This window comes from Oncorhynchus gorbuscha, linkage group LG25, assembly GCF_021184085.1.
Source record: "Oncorhynchus gorbuscha isolate QuinsamMale2020 ecotype Even-year linkage group LG25, OgorEven_v1.0, whole genome shotgun sequence".
In the NCBI taxonomy this organism is placed as follows: domain Eukaryota; kingdom Metazoa; phylum Chordata; class Actinopteri; order Salmoniformes; family Salmonidae; genus Oncorhynchus; species Oncorhynchus gorbuscha.
Genome location: NC_060197.1, coordinates 5,381,462 through 5,401,813, shown reverse-complemented (window position 1 = coordinate 5,401,813; position 20,352 = coordinate 5,381,462). Strand labels below are relative to the sequence as shown.

Here is a 20,352-nt window from a genome sequence, read left to right as displayed (position 1 = left end):
CTGCTCTTTTCTGTCCATGTCATCTGATGGGATGAGAGGAGGAAGCAGGGATGTGTCCTAATATTATGGTCGCCGTCCAAGTGACTCTGTGGTAACGCACATCCCCAGAGGAATTCTAACTGCGGTCGCTTGATCACGCACACGTGCCTGCGGGTGCCGCCTTTTCACCTCTTAACACTTTACAAAACCCCATAAAGCTCACCCAGTATACTACTCCACCACATTGACTTCCTAAATGCATAAAATACATCCCAAGGCAAGTGTAAAAACGATGTAACGCAACTTACAATAAAACGTATTATGGGTAGTATAACGTTGGGCAAACCGTGCCCGTGCGCACATAGGGTTTGTTTCTAATTACTCACCGAATGTGTAACAAATAATATGCCAATTCCTTTTAAACCATGTGATATGCTAATTTGACAATCAAAACAATTCCTTTAGCACTACAAATTACAAGCAGCGCGCCCAAGCAATCAAGTTAGCCTAAACATAGCGAATGTCATTTAGATAGAGCAATGGCCAGGCAATAAACATTTCATGTTCGTTTCGAGAAAAACGTAAACATCGACATTCAAACCTCATTTTGAACCAACGCCCATCACATGGTCGCATTAACTGGCATGTCAACATTCGGAGGAATGGTAAAGGAACTTGCCTGGAATGTGTAGTATCTTGTCCCGTTCGGCGGGTGCACCTTCGGGGAGTTGGTCCCGGTGCTCATATCTGAGAAAATCATATTTCCTTCGAAGCAATCCAAAAGTGGTCAGAGATTTTAAAAAGCGATGTAGCCTATTCAGAATATCAAAACGTGTGCTTGCACACATCTGGGTGCAGCAAAGGATAACTTTAAACCTGTCCCGACCGAGGTCTCGTGGTGGCAGCACTATCGGCACCGCACACCCACACCCGAGAGGGTCCAGGCAAGGCGACGGTTGCAATCTTCACACCCGATCAGACGCGCAGTGGACGCTGCTCTCTACAAAGCAGCATGCGTTATCGATTGGCCGGCTGAGAAAAAGTCGGTGTAATATAACGGGGTCCATGATTGCCTTGCGCTCGTCGCACAGCACAATTCTGACAGTGCCTCGGACCAGTCCATCTGTTTGCCACGATAATCACCTCCCTCCTATCCGCCACTGCCTCCACCAGTAATTATTCTGAGCATCAGCAGGAGGCTAACCAATACTATATTGCCTCCAAAGAACACGCAGAGTGCGTTTACAGGGGAGGGAACTTCTCTCTCTCTCTCCCTCCCTCTCTCTCTCTCTGTTACTGTGAGGGATGATTGCATTCCTAAGGTATTCGTTTTCTCTCCAGAAAGGAGAGGAGCATCAGTGTCCAAGATGTGTGGGCTATTGATGTGCTAGATAGTGTGTGTACTCAGTCATTTCAGTTATTACCAGCTCTCGATTTGTACTAAATGTGTAGTGTTTAGGCTACAGTAAATTACAGCTGTATTACATGTACTGTACAGTAGGATACAGCTTCCATATCCCATACCAAAAAAAGTGACATATATAAAATTGTCCAAATAATATATGTCCATACAAATGTATGTATTCCAAATACATTTACAAATGTGATAACATCTGCAAATCTGTGTACGGGACCAATAAACTTTGATTTGATTATACTGTAGGCAACGCCCTCATTCAATCTTGGCAGGCAGGAACTGTGTGCAGTAATGACTTCACTGGGGACCAGCTAGCAGCACAGAGCACATAGCACCGCACCTTTCAGCTCTGGCCTGAGTCAGGCAGATCTCCTTAAGAGAGCTCCTTACAGAAGGAGAAATAGAAGGAGGGAAAACGAGAGAGTGAGAGGGTGAGAATGGGGGGGGAGAAGAGAGAGAGGGGGAGAGTAAGATGTCACACATAGAAAAGTCTTTCCTCCACATCTTCTTTTCATTAGAGGACGTGTAATCAAAGGTTATAAAACCGCAGCTATGTAGTATTACACTTGGTCTTCCTTCAACCAATTCCAAACCCTCAATCAGACCACTTGCTCAAAGTCCATTTCCAGAAATCTTCAATATCTTCCATCCTCCATATTGATTTTTCCCCTGCTCCCTGAGTTCTCTATAAAAAGAGAACCGTTTCATTCATTTAAGATGAATGCGACATTGACCAAGAGAAGCTTTTATCTAACATTTTATAAAGTGGAGGACATTTAGTTGCATAGACTTCCTATGAGGGGGATGGCCTGGTGTGGCCTCATCCAATTTCCTCCCATCGGCTGGCTCCTCTCTCTGGGAGAGTACAAACTGCCATTGTTGAATTATGTAATCCAATTCTATGGTCAAGGTACCAATAGTCCATTTACTGGACTTTATTTAATAAAACATTTAAGAGTTATTTATTTCTTGTTTAAAGGGATACTATGGTATTTTGGCAATGAGGCCCTTTGTCTGCTTCCCCAGAGTCAGATGAACTAGAGGATACCATTTGTACTTCTCTGTGTCCAGTATGAAGGAAGTTAGCGGTAGCTCGCAAGCTAATGCTAACTAGCGTTACCACAATGATTGGAAATCTATGGGAATCTGCTCGAATATAAAACCATCTCATTGCCAAAATCCCAAAGTATCCCTTTAAGCCCAATGCGGACATCCTATTAGAATGTCTTGGTAGGCTTATTAAAAGTGAATATTTATGAGTAACGCATTGCAACAATTTACTCTTAAAATAACACTTAAAATTCCAATGTACTTGTTCACTAACTCAGCTAATGTATTTGGCTCGCCTGGATAAATAACGGTGAAAAACAGACTGTGGGTGACCTTGATTCAGTTGAGCATAGACCCATGCTAGAGGGATATGGCAGAGGGTATCAAAGCATATGCTCTTTATATTACAGCTTTTTCTTTAGTGCTACTAGCACTACATTAGATCCTATGAACTACAGTTCAACAGTGTTAGGCCAATCATTTATATGTTTCTGACCACATCACTAGAAGCACTCCAAACCATTCCTCAAATCATTCATAGTTTGCTAAACGGCAAGCCAGGGCCCAGATATATACTTTTGGTCTTGACCTTAATTGCATAATAACCCTCTTCAAAATGAGATTCTGTGCCAGTAGGCGGCTCAGACTTGGCGAATAATAATAGGATTCTGGTAATTACGGGAGCGTGTGTTAAGGCTCTGGTCCTCAGAGCCGTGAAATGCCTGTGGAAATGAGCCTTAATCGAGAGACTATCGCGTCTTAACGACCGTCTGATTCCCCAGGGCCTCTGCTCTAATAAGAAACGATGACATCGTGCTGAAGCTACAGCCACCGAGTTAAAATCATGGAAATGGAAACGGGCAAAAGACAACGGTTTTAAACGTTATCTAATTCTTATCTCTCCACGTTTTTTTCCATCCATGGGGACCTGAATGCTGGGAAGTGGAACTGATGCTCCACATCCTCGATCCCCTACGCAGGGAGATGCTAGGGCAGAGCTGGGCACAGACAAGGCAGATGGGCCTAGTATCCAGAGCTATGATTGGATAATGAGCCAGTGCCTGAGCATTTGCACACCGGGGTATAGCTCCCAGGGGCGATAGGGGAGGAGAGAGTCTGTCCGTCTGGGCTGTGTTCTCAAGCATGCTGAGCCTCTCACCACCACATAAACACAACCAGCCAGATGTCTGTCTGTCTGTCTGTCTGTCTGTCTGTCTGTCTGTCTGTCTGTCTGTCTGTCTGTCTGTCTGTCTGTCTGTCTGTCTGTCTGTCTGTCTGTCTGTCTGTCTGTCTGTCTGTCTGTCTGTCTGTCTGTCTGTCTGTCTGTCTGTCTGTCTGTCTGTCTGTCTGTCTGTCTGTCTGTCTGTCTGTCTGTCTGTCTGTCTGTCTGTCTGTCTGTGCTAATTTCCATCCATATAGTCTTGAACGACATCATTCCTTTCTACAAGGCAAAAGCATCAGGCAGACAAACATATAAAGATGACACCCAAGGAAACTTTAAACATTAAAATGACTGGAATCCAGATTTTCTTTATGGGTAAAAACTACAGGAATGGATCCATTTGACTGTGTGCTCAGTTTCAGGGGGAATTACACTCTTACACTGGGATTAAAACCAGTTAGTGTGACTTGAACTGCTTTGTCAGTGAGTCAAGAAAGGTGTTTTGATGGACAATTTCCTCGCTGGTCGAGTCTCCTAGTGTGGCTGTGATAGTAGCACTGTGCTCTGCTGTTAGTGTACTGTACAGTGCTATGCTGTACTGGGCTGAGCTGTGCTGTGCAAGAGTGAGGACATGCAGAAGGATCATGGGAGCCTGGGGATACTAAGCCTGACCTATCAGCTGTCATGCAAACAAACCTGTATGCAGTGGCCAATGACATCATCATACAGATGTGCAGTGGGCCTGGTTTATGCCCCTGCGAGCTGATTGGCTGTTGAGGCAGAGTGCTGAGCTCTCAATCCCCTGTGTGTCTGGCTGGCCTGCTCTGAACAGCATTGTTTAAGTCCTCATAGGAACACTGCAAATCTGCCACACGATCGCAGACACACATTTAATTATATTTGATTGCCTTAGAACAGTTTTACTGTAAATCAAAATAGAAGATAACTACAGTACAGGCTATTGTCATGTAGTAAACAGTATTACTTGTTTAAATACTGCAAATATGCAGTAATAAAAGTGGTGTTGATTAAAAGTCAATATATACTGAAGACCCTTCATCTAGTCAGCTCCATTAAAGCAGAGCATGCCCAGAGAACAGCCCTGCTCATTAAGACGAACACCACACACACACACACACACACACACACACACACACACACACACACACACACACACACACACACACACACACACACAAGCCCTGCTCATTAAGACAAACACCTGAGTGTGTGTGCAGCGTGCCACACACACACACACACACACACACACACACACACACACACACACACACACACACACACACACACACACACACACACACACACACACACACACACACACACACACACACACACACACACACACACACACACACACACAAGGCTGTTTCATCAATCAAAGAGCTCAAACCAATCAATTTTGCGTTGACAGCCCGTGTTTGATCATCCCAATGCTCTAATCTTCGAGGCCAAATGACAAGATAGTAGCGTTGCTAGTGTGTGTATCAGACTAGAGGAGAGAGCTGTGTTTTCTAACCACGGAGCACAGCCAATATGTCATTAAGCAGGAATACGCGGTGTTGCTTTGAGAAGGCCTTGTTAGAGACACATAAGAATACCTCATTAAAGTCTAAGAAGGTAGAACACATGATACACATTATGGTTAATGAGCTCCTATTCCCATAGAGATGGTAGAGGAGGAAATACAGAGGAAAATAAAATGTGGTGTCGTGTCTTTGGATTAAGTGATATGACATACTATTCTATAAAATCATTTCTCCGTAATTAATATTGAGCTAATCATGTAAATGTAATTAACTAGAGAGTCGGGACACCACGAAATAATATTTATAGAGCTGTTATCTTCCGAAGAAACTCTTAAAGACCTAGTATTATTTTACATCAATAAATTCATCAATTCTAAATGACCGTCTATTTGGAAAATGACAATGCAATAAATATTTACTCTGATCTACGCTTCGGTAGGTTGGTGGTAGATGGAAGGCCGTGTTGCCAAACCAAGTCCTTTGTCCTTTGAAGAATGTCTCTGGTGGTCAATTGGATACGTTGTAGTAACGTCGTTGTGTGATAGACTGGATACTCTGTCTGTTCCTTCCTAACCTACGTTTGCAGCTGCTGTTGCTAACTCAACGGCTAGGCGGTATCACTTCTGTAGTGAATAAGAGTTCAAAGTTCATACCATTCACAACCAAAGCTCACGCTGATGTTGGCTTCGTTCTGTAGTTATTATCTGAACCATTCTGACATCGGACCGTCGTCCTCACATCCTCGGAACAGGAGGTTATATTGTCGTCAAGGAATTATATAGGAAGGGAGAAAAGGGGTGTGTTTTATAGTTTACAACCTATGTCTCTTCACGTGGGTGGGCCACTGACTCAGGCCTAATTCACTCATGAAAACCCAATTCTCACATTTTAGAAGCTAAAATCACATTTCATCCCATCACAAATAATTTCATACTCAAACATTTAAATTGAACAACAATTCCACGTGAATCTGATAACTCTGATGTGTAGACTTTCCACTGTAGAGTTTATGTCATCTTATCATTGATGAGAATGTCTTAGATGACAACCGAACTGACATCATATTTATTAAGTACCACCGCATATGTTCAATTGGTCAGATTACTAGAATATACAGTAGTTAATTTCCCCCCACCTTCTGATGTTCCCAGAATCTTTATGTTAACCAAGGGGTTTGCAAATGTAATATCAGTAGGGTAGAGAGAGGAAAAAGGGGGGAAGAACTATTTATGACTAGTCATAAACCTACCCCCAGGACAACGTCATGACAGTGGTCTCTTTCAGGTCTAATACTACAGGATACCTTAGAACACCTCCACTATGTTCTGTAATGAATTATATTCTAAAATACACTTACAAATTCTTACCTGTCACGTGGTTGGAGTAGCATTCACAGTGAGGAATAGGCTATTCATATTGATATTTTCGGAATCTAAAAACAGAATTAACATGAATAGATAGTTCCATAATTAATGAGGCATTGGACACCATTGATAAGACAACCATTATCTTTCAGATCGTATTATCAAACCACTGTTCCAGGATTTGATAACCGACAAAGCTATCGACCAACAATATTGATATTTTGAGACAGAGATTGGTGTCTGATTATTCCTGTTATAATAAATCAATCAAATGTATTTATGAAGCCCTTTTTACATCAGCCGATGTCACAAAGTGCTGTACAGAAACCCAGCCTAAAACAACCAAACAGCAAGCAATGCACCCAAGTCATCTCAACGCAGCTCATGCTGTCCAGATGGATGACGTGACACACCTGAGCTGAGGCCCCAGTGATACAATCACTATGGAAACCATGACACTTGGCATGCAGAGAACACCGATATACGCGAACACATATGAGAATGTGGTCAACACACAATATATATGCATGAAAAAGTGAGAGACGTGTGGTAGGTGTGTGCGGGTTTGTGTGTTGAGATGGTGTGCGTGTGTCTCTGCCAGTGTGTTGGTGCATCTGTGCATGACTGTGTGTGAGCATGTAAACATGTTGGCAAAATCATATTTTGCTGCAAGCTTCTTTGACCAAACAGCCACTTATACTTATGCAAATGTATTGAAAATGAGGCACAGTAGAGCAAGGAGAGGCTACAACACAAAGCAGTCATACAACTACTGGGGTATACTCCACTGAACTTCCAAGGCTATCCATCCAATATGGAACACTACCATTAAAATAAGTGAAGACTTTGAAATCTAAGTTTGAATATTAAAAACACAATTTCAGATTGTGAATGTGGCACTTCAGCAGCACGCTGGTTTAACCATGGCATATGGAGCTGCAGAATGGCAACAGAGTACCCCAATTATGTGGTTACATAAACACTCCTACACCCTCTCCCCAGGGGGATTATTGAAATGACAGAAAACTATTCTGTGCAAAAACCACAAGCAATTGTGTAAGTCTGTCGGAGTTCATCTGCCCTCTCATGCGACGGAAAAATACACGTTTGAAACCCAAACTGTCGGAGAGGATGATGTTGTTGGAAGATGATATCTGCTGAGCTATAAGGAGCATTACTTCCAGCCACATCACGCTAATCATCAGAATCTTATGTGAGACAAGCAATTCACCTTCAAAGGCATGTTTACCGGCTGTATGACTGCAACGGCTTGTCAGTTTCTGACTGTTTCTTCTCCTCCAGTTTTGTAAGCCATCCTCATAGGCAGAGGCAGGAAGCTACTGCACCTTGCTGCAGAGTATCAAATCCTAATGATCGCCTGTTACATAAAACACATCGGAGACACTCTTTACAACCTCTCCTCAAGACATAAATAAACATGTAGTGAATCAGTATTACAGCAACAAAAAGAGACTTGGTCCATATATACATATTCATTAGGTTTGCTGCGGAGGCATCTTTCCACGGATTGCAACATCTTGAGGAAAACCTCATCAAACATGTACATTAAATCATTGTAATTCAGGACAACATGCCAAGTTTTCCCCTTGCATTATTCAATGGTCGTACATATGTGACCACACATTTATTCCAAAGCCACCCCCAGTGAGTCAAATGAAACCTCCTTGATCCTCCAACCTATCAGCGACCGCCAACATACAGTATGTCATGCATATACCAGAACTTGGCACAGTGTGGAATCAAATGGCATGATTGGATGATCCCGCAATACAGAGCAGGAGGTAAACCTCCAACAGTCAGTAGGTCATGGGGACGGGTCGGCTGCGCGCCTGATATGCAGCACATGATAGATCTCTCCGGGGAGAGAGACATGTTAGCGTTAGCATTTCTACTGTCACCGTGCATAGAGACACACGGGAAAGAGACAGAGACATGCTAGCATTAGCATTCATACTGTGACCATACTGAGCACACAGTGCCAAACATAGGCAGCCTTAACAAGCTGACTGGAGACAGAGCCAGGCTTCAAGAAGTCAGGCTGGGCTGTCGCACAGTACCAACAACAGCTCTCCAAAGGCCAGGCCTGTCAGTTAAGCTAGTACTAAGTCTGCACAGAGCCATCCACAGGGTGTAGAGGAGAAGAGAGACAGATTACAGAGAAGGAGCAGATCAAAATATGCCATGAACAAGCTCCCTCGGTGCTTCACTGTGAGGAAAGCCTAGTGCCGTTATGAAAGCCTAGTTCCTTTATATTTCATGATGGAGCAGGGGTTGTAGTGCAAATTGACTTGATAATACATAATAATGTTATATCTAGCAGAACCCCCCTCCTCCCGCTAGCTCCTCTTGGCTGTGTAATGTGTAACTTCCTGTGTAATGTGAAGCAGCCTTCATATTGGCCTGTCGGTGTTGAGAGGACCCCTCCAGGCGACTGTCACACCGCCACCCTCCCAAATCAGACGTGTCAGAGCCTAATTGGGCCGTTCCCCACTCTATCGCTGCACGCCAAATCCTCTACTGGCTGTGCTGGGACGATCAACAACAAGTCACTTTCATGTTAGACTGTTTTTCTGCCAAATTAGCCCACAGATACCTTTCACAGCCATTACTGTACCGTATGCTTCCTCTGTCTCCGTTTTTTTGCAAAGTTCCACTGCGGTGAGAATTTTCCCCCTAATGCACCAAGACAGACACCCAAACAATGAGTTACTTGACGGTCGGCCAAAACAAAATGTCTGTGTTTGTCTTATCTGAGTGGGAGATTTTTAAGTCATGGCTATTGGCTAGGGCCAGACTTTTTCCTGACCATGTGACCTGACCAGGAAAATATCTGGGCCTTAACGATAGTTTGTATCTAACTACGGCCCACCATTTTACCTGGACATAGTCGAAGGTCAGGAAACAGGGTCCTAGTCCCCCCCCCCCCCCCCCAATGAGCATTCTTCGACCAGATCTAAACCAGACCTAGAACTGCAATGGCATATTAATGGTGTCAGCACAGGTACAGTGGCAAGAAAAGGTATGTGAACCCTTTGGAATTACCTGGATTTCTGCATAAATTGGTCATAAAATTTGATCTGGTCATCTAAGTCACAACAATAGACAAACACAGTCTGCTTAAACTAATAACACACAAACAATTATACTTTTTCATGTCTTTATTGAACATACTGTATAAACATTCACTGTGCAGGGTGGGAAAAGTATGTGAACCCTTGGATTTAATAACTGGTTGACCCTCCTTTGGCAGCAATAACCTCAACCAAACGTTTTCTGTAGTTGCGGATCAGATCTGCACAACGGTCAGGAGGAATTTTACAAAACTATTTCAGTTCAGCAATATTCTTGGGATGTCTGGTGTGAACCATTCTCTTGAAGTCATGCCACAGCATCTCAAATCGGGTTGAGGTCCGGACTCTGACTGAGCCACTCCAGAAGGCATATTTTCTTCTGTTGAAGCCATTTCTGTTGTTGATTGACTTCTGTGTTTTGGGTCGTTGTCCTGTTGCATCACCCAACTTCTGTTGAGCTTCAATTGGCGGACAGATAGCCTTACATTCTCTTGCAAAATGTATTGATAAACTTGGGTATTCATTGTCTGTTGATGATAGCAAGCTGTCCAGGCCCTGAGGTTTTGATGTTTGTGTGCTGTGCCTTTTTTTGTCCACACATAGCGTTGTGTGTTCCTTCCTTCCTTCCAAACAACTCAACTTTAGTTTCATCTGTCCACAGAATATTTTGAACATCCAGGTGCTCTTTTGCGAACTTCAGACGTGCAGCAATATTTTGGGGAGACAGCAATGGATTCTTCTGTGGTGACCTCCCATGAAAAACATTATTGTTTCGTGTTTTACGTATCGTAGACTTGTTAACAGAGATGTTAGCATGTTCCAGAGATTTCCGTAAGACTTTAGCTGACACTAGCATTCTTCTTCACCTCATTGAGCATTCTGCGCTGTGCTCTTGCAGTCATCTTTGCAGGACGGTCACTCCTAAGGAGAGTTGCAACAGTGCTGAACTTTCTCCATTTATATACAATTTGTCTTACCGTGGACTGATGAACATCAAGGCTTTTAGAGATACTTTTGTAACCCTTTCCAGATTTATGCAAGTCAACAATTCTTAATCTTAGCTCTTCTGAGAGCTCTTTTGTTCGAGGCATGGTTCACATCAGGCAAATCTTCTTGTAAATAGCAAACTCAAATTTTGTGAATTTTTATAGGGCAGGGCAGCTCTAACCAACATCTCCAATCTTGTCTCATTGATTGGACTCCACAATAGCTGACCCCTGACTCCAATTAGCTTTTGGAGAAATCATTAGCTTAGGGGTTCACATACTTTTCCAACCTACACTGTGAATGTTTAAATTATGTATTCAATATAGACAAGAAAAATACAATATGTTGTGTTATTAGTTTAAGCAGACTGTTTGTCCATTGTTGGTGACTTCGATCAAGATCAGATCAAATTTTATGACAAATGTCTGAAGAAATCCAGGTAATTCCAAAGGGTTGACATACTTTTCTTGCCACTGTACGTACGTGGCCAGCCCTAACAGACAGCCGGGGCCTGTCACTCACTCACCCTGCTGCACAGGTGTGACATCAGCAGAGCCCTGGTGGCTGGGTGGGACCTCATTGTACTGATGGGATGTGACACGGGGAGCAAGTGGGGCTCCCATGCACCTTTTCAAGGGTAAAGCCACCGCTGTGACAGAGGATGTGACAGGCATTTAAATAGAACCCGCAGCTCCACAGGTGCCTCGGTCTCCTGCTACAAAGACAACTGTAGTCTACTCACATCAATACAGCTCAATGAAACAGAGGACGACAACCACTTCTTTGACAATAGATTGAGAAGTGGTTTTGAAAAAGTACCTCTTTTTCTTCTTGTTCACATCTATACAGATCTCTCGCTCTCGCTCTCTCACTCTCTCACTCTCGCTCTCTCACTCTCTCGCTCTCTCACTCTCTCACTCTCTCGCTCTCTCGCTCACTCGCTCTCTCGCTCTCTCGCTCTCTCAACCCCGGTGAGCTGAGAGCGGGGAGTCTCCGGGGGGACAGATTAGAACTGATGTCAAAGTGCCAGGGAAGCAGGGCACGGCTACAGCACACACAGAGGAAGGATAAACCCACTCTGCCTCCCTCCGTCTCTCCATCTCCCTTCCTGTCTTCATCTCACCCTCATCCTCACCCTCACCGGCAGACATGTTTCATGTGTGAGTCCTTTGAGGTTCAGCTCCTGATGCCGACAAGAAAAACAGCAGCACGGTTGTTTTCAGGGTTGGCTGTGTCTTATGTGGTGGTTTTGATAAATCCATTAATTCAGCATTTGGCTTGTTTGTGTTGCTTTTTGGGTCAAAGGTGAATGCAATCAAAAGGATCCCGATCTCATTTAAACTGGACTATTTCAAAGCAGGTTGTGCAAGACAAGTGTTCATAGTTGGCGCTGAGCGAGAGGCCTAAGGGGATATTTTCAAGAACATACACTTAGTTGTTAATATGTAGTACTATGAATGAAGGCATTGCTCATTGGGAAATTCCCAAATACCTCTTGCTTTGGAACAACAAAGATACGACTGATTCTCCTTGGAAGCTCATTTGAAAGGCAGACATTTGGACATAGTGGTGTGATTTCAAAGATTACGACTATGTTATGTTTACATACTGTGGCTAAGTTAAAAAGTTCCAATGGAACACTACAGAGAGAGCTGAAGGTTGAGGAGACAGGAGATGGAGGAGATGGGTTTTAAAGATCCTTTACTGAGACATGCAGTGGTGGGGGTTTCCCTCTGGGTAACTTAGCCCTCAACCCCAATACCTGATCCCTGACAGACAAGAGAAGCCTCCTGATGTCTCCCCCTCTCATCTTCCCTCTTTCTGACCCAGAAACCTCCGCTCCACACTGGGGGGAGTGGGGAAAAGTACACACACACACACACACACACAGTATGTTACCGTCGAAAAACATCAGGACTAGTGGATGTCATGCAACTGGGGAAAATCACACCCTTTGCAGCCTTGTGATGAAAATGAAGGCAATGCACCACATCCCCAGAAACACACTTATTGCAAGTGGGATGAAGGTCCTCTGCTATGCTAGACAATAGGTTATATTGTGGCCTAACCCAACCATCCACAAACACGCCCGATGTGCTTTAATAACGGTTTGACATTCAGCACTTGTAACACACGGGCGTTTGTTGTTGAAAATAACACTGGTTGAGTTTCTCACCAGAAATGATTTACGCCGAGAGTTCAGCCAACACGCGGAGGTTACGGGAGAAATGAGAAACAGGAACTAAATCAAAACCATCCGAGGAGAAACGCCGGGAAGAATTCCAGGTGGGAGTTTCAATCATAGGACATTGCATTTCAAACACAAGAAGCAGGCCTCTCCAGTCACCATTTTGTTCCCCCAGTCAGCAGTTTCATCATAAGCTGCTGATGTAGACATATAAGATGTCAATCATGTGTATGTGTGAGTGGGGCCAGCCAGCGGTTAAGTACAGTACTGTGAACATCAACTTCACACAAGGGGTGGTGAGACATACAGGACGATTAGCACCTAAGTGGGGGAGTCTGCCACTAAAATAAGGGTTCAAACCAATGTAAGTACTAGAGGTTACAGAATGCTATGACCTATGATGTGTGTGCGCTCGCCATGCATCTACGTGGGTTTAGATTAGCGACACACAGACGCTATACAGCAACCACTGTACGCACTGGAAAATCAACGGTCAACGCTCACGCCAAACGTGCGCAAAGTTCCAGCGCCTGAAACAGAAACCTGAATAAGCCCTGATGTGGGTTTCTAGGCCCAGTGCTGCGGACTCCCACCGTGTCGTGAGAAAGCAAAAAGGACAAGCAGCTGCTTTACAGCGCTGCTGATTACAAGACAGGTCCGTTGGTCATGTAAAGCTAACGACCGAGTCACACAGCACCACAGTTAGCTGTCTATACAGCTCCTCAGTTTCAACGCCTACGTTCTGTCAGTGCCTATCGACTGTTCTGAAGGTCAGGCTGTTTTGAGGCATCTCTCACCAACGCATCCATATGCGTCACCTGGTGGCCACATAAAATGGATTAGGAAAGTGGAATGTTTGCAGTGAAACTTGAATAATATATTTGGTTGATTATTCAATCAAAAGTAACGTCAAGATAAGACGGCAGTGGGCCTGTAATCTCGTCAAGTTACCAAACTGTCGGGCGTATGGTTATATTCTCTGGGGATACGTACAGTCCATTTTGGGAGGTTCTCTCTGTTTTGTGATACAGTTACAGATCCTACTGAGCACCAGTCCATGAAGAGGTCAACGCCCCAGACCACAGCCCTTAAACCACAGCCCTTAAACCACAGCCCTTAAACCACAGCCCTTAAACCACAGCCCTTAAACCACAGCCCTTAAACCACAGCCACTAAGATCACCTTAACAGCCATTAGATCTCTGATCATTTGAACAGGCTTGACTGGGGGATTGACTCCTTCACATTGCACTGTGAAGGCAGTACAGTCGACAATCTCTAAAGCCAAGGCCACTGTTTAAATTCAGCCCCAAGGGAGGGCTGGACAGACGAGAGCCAACATGGTAACTTAGTCTATCTCCAGGGACCTGAACCATACAGCATCGGACCGAACACCCCAGCACAGCCTCAAAGCCATAGCCACAATCGGCCATTTCAACAGCCTGAACCTTTCACTTTGCTGGGAGCGTTGGACTCGTAACCGAAAGGTTGCAAGATCAAATTGGCTGGCGAAATGTAACCATGCTAAAATTCATAGACAGAGGATGCAAGAGGATTGACAGTCTTATAAGATTGGCATGATAGTAATATTTACAAACCATCCAAGCCCACGCCAGGTGAATGTGTCAACAGGCCAGCGGTTTATGTATTTATTTTTTATTTAATTAGGCAAATCAGTTAAGAACAAATTCTTATGTTCAATGACAGCCTCGGAACAGTGGGTTAACTGCCTTGTTCAGGGGCAGAACGACAGATTTTCACCTTGTCAGCTCGGGGATTTGATCTTGCAACCTTTCGGTTACGAGTCAAACGCTCTAACCACTAGGCTAACAGCCCTGGCTCACTTATGGGGCCTCTGCCTGAGCTGAGGGACTGAAGGGAGTAATTTCAGTGGGCAGATGAGCAGCTATTTCCCCCTGCCTGTCCCTGTCAGGGTGGTGAGCAGCGTGAGGCGGAGGAGGAGTAATGGAGGGTTGATACAATAAAGGTTGACGTGTTTGTTTGTGGAATACCATTCATTACAAAACTGTCTGCCTCGAACATGGCGCCAATAGTCACAATAACACACACTCTCTCTTGCATAATTGTTCATGCCCTCTGATGCTCCTTCATTCCCAGTGGGACACATTACAAAGGATGCTTGGGAGGATTTGTACAGGGCTAAGCAGAATTGCCATCATTATACTGATGTTGATAAACAAGGATGGAGTAATCACATTCGACGTAACTTTAATTAAGATTGTCTCTTTGGTTATGACTCTTTTAATTACGGGTTCGACCCAATGGTACGTTATTCTTCTAGGTCTTCTAGGGAAACAGAAACCAGGTGGATATCTGGGCTTAACCTTGAGCAGCAGAAACACAGTAGGAAATTGACGTGATCAATCTTCCCTGGCGCACTAACACGTCTTTTCATCCCGGGTGTTAAGCGTCTGTGGGCGTCTCTTCTTCTCCTCTGATTGTTTCTACTTTATTTGCAAGTTCAAGCTCATCAGTCTTCTGGCCGGATGTATGGGGGAGGAGGAACAATATCATCACTTTCTAATTACAGCCCCCAGCACCGAGACAAATGCTGCAGCTCCCGGATACAACAGCCTGCTTTTGGGACACAAATATGATTTCTGCTACTTCTTCCTCTCGCTCTACCCCAGAAAGTCATTAAGAAATCAAATAAGGGGCAGAGGAAAGCTGGTTAGAGAGCGGCGTTGGTGGGGCGGATGGGGGCCCTAAAACGGAGCACAGCTGACACTTTGGGTGCTCCTGATATTTGGATGAGACATAGCACAGTGAAAGACCACATAACTATACAATTACAACTATACCATTACAAAACAAAAAGTGAACACATTTTTCCATAACTTGAAGGAAAACGTGTCGCTGTATTTATGATGAATGCCTGAATAGCAAACGTCTTTGTTTTGGAAAAAGCTACGAGCCACAGCCATCGATGCCATCGATGCAAGAGAACAGTACAAAGTATTGAACATCTCAGTTAGTCAACAAGCAACACACAGTTTTATCAACAACAAAAAAAACGTGTTTTCACTTCCTTGTCCCCATCCCCAAAAAGTCATTAAAAGATTGGAGTGGCAGGCAGGCAGGCAGGCAGGCAGGCAGGCAGGCAGGCAGGCAGGCAGGCAGGCAGGCAGGCAGGCAGGCAGGCAGGCAGGCAGGCAGGCAGGCAGGCAGGCAGGCTAATTCCCTAAAGGACAAGTCATCACGTCTGAACTTGAGTGATGGGAATGAAACACGTCCCCACTCTGTTTCCCAGACAGAACAGTGTCTCCATACAGCCTATCCATTCTCCCCCATGTGGACTCACAGCACTAAGTCTCCTGAGCTGTCAGGGGGAGGCTGGGAGCCAATGGACAACCCACTTGATCACATTCATTAATTGGCCACCTGACAGCCAGAAAAACACAGAGACAGAAACAAACACATGCATGTGTGGGCACATGCACAAAATCACATGCAGCCACAAACGCACACACACACCCACGCATGCACACTAACACACACACTGATTATGACGACCTGCTTAGGCTATGACACATCATTTCCCAATGTCTTGAAAGGAGGTGGGCTAAATAGCTACATCACAGCCATTGCATTGCCCCATCATGCCCAATGGAATCAAACTCAACTGAACAAGTGGTGACATCCATCACTACTACATGGGCCTACAATTAGTCACCCTGGGCCTACAATTAGTCACCCTGGGCCTCCAATTAGTCACCCTGGGCCTCCAATTAGTCACCCTGGGCCTACAATTAGTCACCCTGGGCCTACAATTAGTCACCCTGGGCCTACAATTAGTCACCCTGGGCCTACAATTAGTCACCCTGGGCAAGCCAGACATATTTCCATGTAGCCAACAGTGTAACCATACAACACCATGGTGAACCCATGGTGAAACCGAGACTGCAATTACTGTGGTCACTAAATACTGTGTTGAGTTCCTCTGTGGAGACTTGACACTGGATGGTCTGTTAGCCTGATAAAGAGCATTATGGAGTCTGAAGCACCGCACTGACAGTAATGGCCGTTGATTTATTGCCCTGATTTGCCCTCCGCAGTGAAAGCCAATTCATATTCTACTGACAGGGCTAACCTGGAGGTATCAAGAGGAATGGCTGGGGGGAATTATCATGGCTTCCAGTGGTGGATGGGTTGTCTCTCGAGATCAATGGATTCCCAATGAATCAAGGTGAAGATGCTGCCAGTTAAAAGAGATATAAGGCTTTGAACCGCCGTAGCATGGCAGTGTGATATCATGACTGTGGTGTTAACAGTGAGAAGCAGGCAGCTAATTACATTAGCTTGCATAATGTAGGCTGAAATCCCAGTTAGTCACTGGCTGCATGTGTTTCTTAGGGAACAGCACCCTCTGCTGGACATGTGTGTTTATCACCATCACTCACTGGCATAGCATCTCCCATATACATGCATGATCTCAATGTTCTAGCTACCAGGTAAGAATGGGCTTGTGCTTCATCCTTACATCAAATATCCATTTCTTTCTCTAGTTCAATTGATTCACTTTTCAGATAAGGACACAGACAAGCTGAATATTTTTAATAAAGCAGAAAAGGAAACCACAACAATTGAATACAGCAGAAAAGGTAACCTACCATTGAATACAGCAGAAAAGGAAACCTACAATTGAATACAGCAGAAAAGGAAACCTACCATTGAATACATATAACATATATCCTTAAACGAATTAGTCATGAAGTAATTTGCTCATTGAGACTAGACATTTATTACCTGCCAATAATATTATGTAGTATAGAAAACACATCTATGTGTATTACTCAATTCATACACTAGATGGAAGAATCACCTAACAATGAAAACCCTAAACGGTCACTATGAACTATTGTAGGAGACTGCAGCGAGAGACATCTCCAGGAAGAGAAGAGTTACCCAGACTCCCTCGGGGCTTAGCCTTTCTATTCCAAGGCTTTATTTTTCAAAGTACAGACAGACCCTCCATCCATACAGCCTCTATGCACGCATATTTTGGCACATCAAGTGGCTCTGTTTCCAATACAAGCCCATTCTCAACAGGCACGAGGAGGAATAGCAAAATCACAACCTTACCACAATATAAACTGTATCAATCTGTAGGTAGAGGGGAACGGAGGAGACACTACAATCTGTAGGTAAAGGGGGATGGAGGAGGCACTTCAACCTGTAGGTAGAGGGGAACGGAGGAGACACTACAATCTGTAGGTAGAGGGGAATGGAGGAGACACTACAATCTGTAGGTAGAGGGGAATGGAGGAGACACTACAATCTGTAGGTAAAGGGGGATGGAGGAGGCACTTCAACCTGTAGGTAGAGGGGAACACTACAACCTGGAGGAGAGGAGACACTACAATCTGTAGGTAGAGGGGAATGGAGGAGACACTACAATCTGTAGGTAAAGGGGGATGGAGGAGGCACTTCAACCTGTAGGTAGAGGGGAACGGAGGAGACACTACAATCTGTAGGTAGAGGGGAACGGAGGAGGCACTACAACCTGTAGGTAGAGGGGAACGGAGGAGGCACTACAACCTGTAGGTAGAGGGGAACGGAGGAGGCACTACAACCTGTAGGTAGAGGGGAACGGAGGAGACACTACAACCTGTAGGTAGAGGGGAACGGAGGAGACACTACAATCTGTAGGTAGAGGGGAACGGAGGAGACACTACAATCTGTAGGTAGAGGGGAACGGAGGAGACACTACAATCTGTAGGTAGAGGGGAACGGAGGAGACACTACAACCTGTAGGTAGAGGGGAACGGAGGAGGAGACACTACAATCTGTAGGTAGGTACAATCTGTAGGTAGAGGGGAACGGAGGAGGCACTACAACCTGTAGGTAGAGGGGAACGGAGGAGGCACTACAACCTGTAGGTAGAGGGGAACGGAGGAGGCACTACAATCTGTAGGTAGAGGGGAACGGAGGAGACACTACAACCTGTAGGTAGAGGGGAACGGAGGAGGCACTACAACCTGTAGGTAGAGGGGAACGGAGGAGGCACTTCAACCTGTAGGTAGAGGGGAACGGAGGAGGCACTACAATCTGTAGGTAGAGGGGAATGGAGGCTCCTGCTCCATGCATTGCTGTGGATCTTGGGTTGTATGACCGAGCAAGTGTGCGTACGTCAGTGGAGGGTACCATCTCTTATAGGGGAGGAGAGAATGAAAATCTCTCTCTCCAGCCTCTAGCTCTAGCCACCCTCTCTAGCCTCCCTCTCTAGCCTCCCTCTCTAGCCTCCCTCTCTGTGTGTATGTGAACGCTGAGAGGGACAGTAGTGTCTGAGGGGAGGGACAGTAGTGTCTGAGGGGAGAGAAGTGATGCAGTGATGAAGTAACACTTAGCCTCCCTCTGGACAAATGGTGGACAAACATTGGCCCCGCTCCCACCCCTGGCATACGGTTGTCTCCGCTTTCGCCTGCGTGGAAATGGGGCAGCAAATGACCTTTAGCAATGTGACATTTCACAGCCCCGCACTACGACATGGGAACGCTACTGAGGGGACAAGAGTGTGTGTGGCGTGTGTCGATTGTGTGTGTGTGTATGCCAGTGTGTGTCCAGTGTGTACTTCTAGTCTGAGTAAGACCCAGATGCCCTGGCATTAGCAGCCATCCAGAGCCTCTCTCTATCTCTCTTTCTCTCTCTTGCTTCTCTCCCTGCCTCTCTCTGCCTTTACCTCACACTACCTCTCTCGCTGCCTCTCTCACTGCCTCTTTCTCTACCTATCTCTCTCCACCTCTCTGCCTCCCTCTACCTATATATATATATATATATATATATATATATATATATATATATATATATATATATATATCTTTCTCTCTCTGCAATTACCTCTCTCTACCTATCTCTAGCCTCTTTCTCTCCACCTCTCTCTTTCTAGGCTATCTCTCTCTAGGCTCTCTCTCTCAGCTCTCTCTCTCTCTCTCTAGGCTCTCTCTCTCTTTCTAGGCTCTCTCTAGGTGAAAGTGGAGACCACTGTATTTCTGTTTGAGCCGATACCAGGGGTGTGAGCAGGGCCAATGTTTGTCCAGACTCTCTCTCTAGGCTCTCTCTTTCTAGGCTCTCTCTTTCTAGACTATCTAGGCTCTCGCTCTCTCTCTCTATCTAGGCTCTCTCTCTCTCTATCTAGGCTCTCTCTCTCTCTCTCTAGGCTCTCTCTCTCTCTCTCTAGGCTCTCTCTCTCTCTCTCTAGGCTCTCTCTCTCTCTCTCTAGGCTCTCTCTCTCTCTAGGCTCTCTCTCTCTCTCTAGGCTCTCTCTCTCTCTCTCTAGGCTCTCTCTCTCTCTCTCTAGGCTCTCTCTCTCTCACTCTAGGCTCTCTCTCTCTCTCTCACTCTAGGCTCTCTCTCTCTCTCTCTCACTCTAGGCTCTCTCTCTCACTCTAGGCTCTCTCTCTCACTCTAGGCTCTCTCTCTCACTCTAGGCTCTCTCTCTCACTCTAGGCTCTCTCTCTCACTCTAGGCTCTCTCTCTCACTCTAGGCTCTCTCTCTCACTCTAGGCTCTCTCACTCACTCTAGGCTCTCTCACTCACTCTAGGCTCT

The 20,352-nt window shown here is 45.1% G+C and overlaps 1 protein-coding gene across 9 annotated transcripts in view; it reads right to left on the bottom strand.

The window, feature by feature from the left end:
- LOC124014314 (liprin-alpha-2-like) overlaps positions 1-20,352 on the bottom strand; it is a 261,318-nt gene that overhangs the window by 162,031 nt on the left and 78,935 nt on the right. For 2 of the 9 annotated variants that reach the window (XM_046329159.1, XM_046329160.1), the window contains exon 1: positions 659-1,137. The exons of the other annotated variants lie outside the window; for them this stretch is intronic. In XM_046329159.1, coding sequence (XP_046185115.1) covers positions 659-739 — 81 coding nt within the window. In that variant the 5' untranslated portion in view covers positions 740-1,137. Of the gene's footprint in view, positions 1-658; positions 1,138-20,352 lie in introns of those variants that run through there. 9 annotated transcript variants of the gene reach the window in all.